This window comes from Diaphorina citri, unplaced genomic scaffold, assembly GCF_000475195.1.
Source record: "Diaphorina citri unplaced genomic scaffold, Diaci psyllid genome assembly version 1.1 scaffold25, whole genome shotgun sequence".
NCBI classification, from domain to species: Eukaryota; Metazoa; Arthropoda; class Insecta; order Hemiptera; family Psyllidae; genus Diaphorina; species Diaphorina citri.
In genome coordinates this window covers 520,928-525,117 of record NW_007377463.1, presented here as the reverse complement: position 1 = coordinate 525,117, position 4,190 = coordinate 520,928, and the positions used below count along the sequence as shown (strand labels likewise).

The 4,190-nt window shown below is 37.5% G+C and overlaps 1 protein-coding gene across 1 annotated transcript; it reads right to left on the bottom strand.

Moving 5' to 3' along the window:
• Window positions 1-10: 10 nt before the first annotated feature.
• Window positions 11-3,178, bottom strand: LOC103510186. Its single transcript, XM_017444485.2, has 3 exons — window positions 2,729-3,178; window positions 2,138-2,300; window positions 11-1,297 (listed from the first exon to the last, which is right to left on the bottom strand). The coding sequence occupies exons 1-3, from the start codon at window positions 3,056-3,058 to the stop codon at window positions 1,155-1,157; spliced, it is 636 nt and encodes a 211-aa protein (XP_017299974.2). The 5' UTR covers window positions 3,059-3,178; the 3' UTR covers window positions 11-1,154.
• Between the last annotated feature and the right edge of the window lie 1,012 nt (window positions 3,179-4,190).

Genomic DNA, 4,190 nt, shown 5'->3' with positions numbered 1-4,190 from the left:
GATCCTGGAACCCCACCTTTAAATTTAAATGATCCTGGAAGCTCACCTATAAATGATCCTGGAATCCCACCTTTAAATGATCCTGGAACCCCACCTTTAAATGATCCTGGTACCTCAAGTACATTAAATAATATATTTGCTGCTGTTGAAAGATGAGTGTCTTCTTTGGATACAAAATTATCATGGGTACGCTTTTTGCTTGAAGAAATAGGAAATGATATTCTACCATTAGTGTATTCTCCTTTGCAAAAGCATTTAGTACATGAAGAATAACCCCCATGGCCTCTAATATTTAAAACAAACGCTTTAGCAGGTGCATCACAGGCAAACCCTTTTATACAAACTTTTATTTGTTTCCCCTTAAAGTTTATACCTTGGGCTTGGAGTAATTTCATTTCATCAACAAAGTAATACATGTAGATACTGATTGCTAGAGTTTGGTTTTTCAAGTCCCCAGTAAATACCAATCATGAATATGTGAGATTTGAAAGGCCAAACATATCCTAGAATTGGCCAAAATGAACTTTTTGATGATGGTGTTAAGGGCAACCCATCAATACCTATCATTAATTCAATATTTTGAACGACACCAAATCTATCTAAGAAATAACTCAAATGTTTTGCAATACCAACATGATAATACTTGCCTGGTTCTACAGTTACAATCTTTTTAGTTTCGCTTCTAGATGTCCCTAACAAAGTTCTTGCATCAGTAGGTAAATCTTTGAAACAAGAATGGTTTCTTAAACCTTGTAAAAGGTAATTAATAGAACTGTGAGTTTGATGATTATCAATTGCATACTGTTTAAGAAAACTCCTAATATCAAAATGAGCACTGCTATTAGAAGAATGTGCCGTTTGTACCGTATCACAATTGCTCAAAACCCCCTCAGTAATATTACTCAAAGTAATATCAGTGCTATTTACAATTTCATTTGTTGTACAACCAGTAGGGCTCCTGCATTTCTCTATTTCAATATTACTTTCAAAGTGATAGGGTTCACACGTAGAACTAATATCTAAATTATCTTCAGAAGATGTTTGTGGGCAGCTTGGACCACTCTGATTATCTGCATGGGTTTTTGACAGGAGCTTTTTTTTCCTCCAAAGAGTTGTTTTTTAAATGAAGCGTCTTGCTCGGTCCGGTGGCATTCTTACTCAATCCTTGGGGTGGGTAGTGCTCTTTTATTTTTCCTCATTTCTATTCTATGTTTCGCCTGTGCTAGATATTTCCTTAGGGGATCTTCGATTTCCATATTGTTCTTAGGGTGAAATGAGCTGTTCTTCATTACAGATGCTGTAAATAGAGAGGGCAGGGGGTAATGTTATAAAGGGAACAGTGAATTAATAAAAACTACTAGAATAAATACATTTTAATGATATGGGTAGCACGGTAGCAGAGAATAAACCCCCACCGGTTCAGAGGACTTACATCAACATCCCCTCACACTTCACGTCCAAAACCCGAACACCTTAGTAATAATACAAAAACAGATCACAATACATGTATCAGTAGCACCCAATAACATTGTACACTACTTTTTAACCCAACTAGAATAGCCTAATAAAACAATTACCTATGAAATAATTACCTATATTACCTTATTATTAAGTACTTACAATTACCAAATAATAATCTCTATAAAAATCTCATAAGACACTGACTGTCTAATGAACTCACTCACAAAGTTAAGCAACGTCGACCATGACTAGTATTTTAATGGGTGACCACCTGGGAACCTCAGTCCAGATATTATTCACGTGCTACTGGCTTTTTCCGCCCCCTTCCCTCAGGCTGGGTGAGGTTAATGTGAGTAGCTGGTATGGTAAGGTCAACACCTAGAGGGTAAAACCTCTGCCTCATATAACCTACAATATATTAAGTGTTGATAGAGACATTAAACCAAACCACCAAATCAATATTAAATGTACTAAGAAATGGACATATTTGTTATTAAACAGACCACCTTACTCAACATGATTGGGACTGGAAAAAGCCAGTATCAAGTGTGTAATTGAGGTGCTCACCCATCCAAATACTAACCATGCTTGGTGTCACTTAACTTCAGAGATCTAACCAAAACTGGGGTATTCACTATTGCAGTATTGACATGTTGAAATTAAAAATGAGACTTACCAAATATAACACTTTTGATTTGAAGTTTTTTAAATTGAGCCTTGGCCCCATTTGTTCCACACCATGAGAATTCTTGAAGAACAACATCTAGGAAGCACTCTCTCATGATATTTCTCAAGTAGTGACTTAAGCTGTCTCCAGATTTGAAGCTCAAGTATTCAGTCTAAAAATAAAAATAATAATATCTAAATAAATAAATGAACATATTTTTTTTGGTGGGTTGTTTCATGGTTCTATTTGGTTTGAAGTCCCTCTCAACACATTGAAGGTTATAGGAGATGGTGGTGGTTTTACCCTCCAGGCATTAGCCTTACCATACCAATTTCTCACATTAACCTCACCCAGCCTGAAAGGGGCTGGAAATAGCCAGCACCAAACCACCAGCATCCTAAGATTCAACTCCTCCATACTGGCTAATTGCACCACCAAGTTTTGTTAGAGATGCTACGGGTGCCCTAGTGCCCCATTAAGTAAAAAGATTTGAATGCTCCATTAACCATGAATTTGAATGACAAATGATTAAATAGTAATGTGAATTGTGATGCAACTGGTAGAGACACAGAAAGAAATTTTTAGGGAGGCTGTACTTACTAGTGCTGCTACATTTTCTTCTGACATTAGTAAATTGTCGAAGCTCTGGACTTCATTTAATGTCTTGAGTGGTAGCTGTTTTAAAAGGTTCTGTAGAGAAGTACACTGTCCATCAATGACCCAAGATGTTGGGGTGGTTTCTAACAAGCCCCCTTCAAATTCTATGACATCAAACATTCTGTAGAAAGATGAAAAACAAACCCATGATAAAGATAACATGTACAGTAAAATTTGCCTATAACAACCTCTAACGACTAACCGGATATAATGACCAAATAACAACATATACCTATAATGACAAGAAAAAAACTCCAGTCCTTTGGCTGTCATTAAAGGCAAAGATTACCTGCCTCGGTGGTGTAGTGGTCAAGGCGCTCGCCTGGTAAACAGGAGGGCGTGGGTTCAATCCCAGCCGAGGTATGGAATTTCATCAATATAATTTGAGAATTTGACCACAATAATAGTAGTAGCCTACTGCTGGAGTAAAGGGACTTTTCAGTCCTATGCGAGCAGTATAAATAAGCACTATTATTATTATTTTGCCAGTCCAGAACGGTGAAAGAGATCTCAAGGAAAATTCAGGAAAAAAGCTTCAATAGTTTGGACAAGTAGAAAGAAGAGATCAAGAATATGTTGGAAAGAGGCTGAGAGATATGGAAGTTGGAGGTAAGAGAGACAGGGGAAGACCGAAAACGAGATATATGCACACAGTGTTTCCACAGGATTTGAAAGAGAAGAAGTTGGAAGTCAGCCAGGTCCAAAACCGAGGCGCATGGAAGAGGTTTTTTCAAAATGTCATCAATACATTTTTCTCTCTATTCACCTCTTCTTTCTTTTTCTCTCTCTCTTTTCTCTATTCTCTCCTCTCCTCTATTCTCCACTATTCACCACAAAACACTCACCAATATAAAGACACACAACACCAATACACCAAATCTCTCTCTCTATTACATACTTTTCTCCTCCACTACTAATTTTCCGGTCTTATAGGCTCGATTCTCATTAAGTCGTTCAGTCTCATTCACTACTCATTTAGTCGACAATCGATTAGTAGGTAAGTCTCTTCTTTTCTCACCTATCAGATGAGGGACATACTAATGCTACAACACAGGCATCAGCAAGTCTATTTGGGACGGCTGTTTCAATGCTATGAAACACTGAATTTTCATGAAGGTTGCAGTAGCTTCACCCTGTAGTTAAAGTGACAGAAGGCGTCCAGTTATCTCTATTACCTCCACTAAGTTCTAGTTCAAAATAGACACATTAACTTCAACTAATGGCTTGTCCTAATCTAATATGAACGAGTATTACGAGTATGCAGATGGAAATCCAGTGGAAATTATTTGGGAAGCGTGCCAACCTGTTCCATATGCAACGCCATAACGAGGTCCCTTTCAAATACTCTGAATTCGATAGAGGGAACGTCCTGGATTTCTCTTGGATTTCGGGACGCTAAGAGAAG

Coding starts and splice junctions, on each gene's coding strand:
- LOC103510186 (XM_017444485.2), bottom strand. CDS start 3,058: ATGACAGCCAAAGGACTGGAGTTTTTTTCTTGTCATTATAGGTATATG. Junction 2,301..2,728: donor AAGAAAATGTAGCAGCACTA/GTAAGTACAGCC, acceptor TTTTATTTTTAG/ACTGAATACTTGAGCTTCAA. Junction 1,298..2,137: donor AATCAAAAGTGTTATATTTG/GTAAGTCTCATT, acceptor CTCTATTTACAG/CATCTGTAATGAAGAACAGC.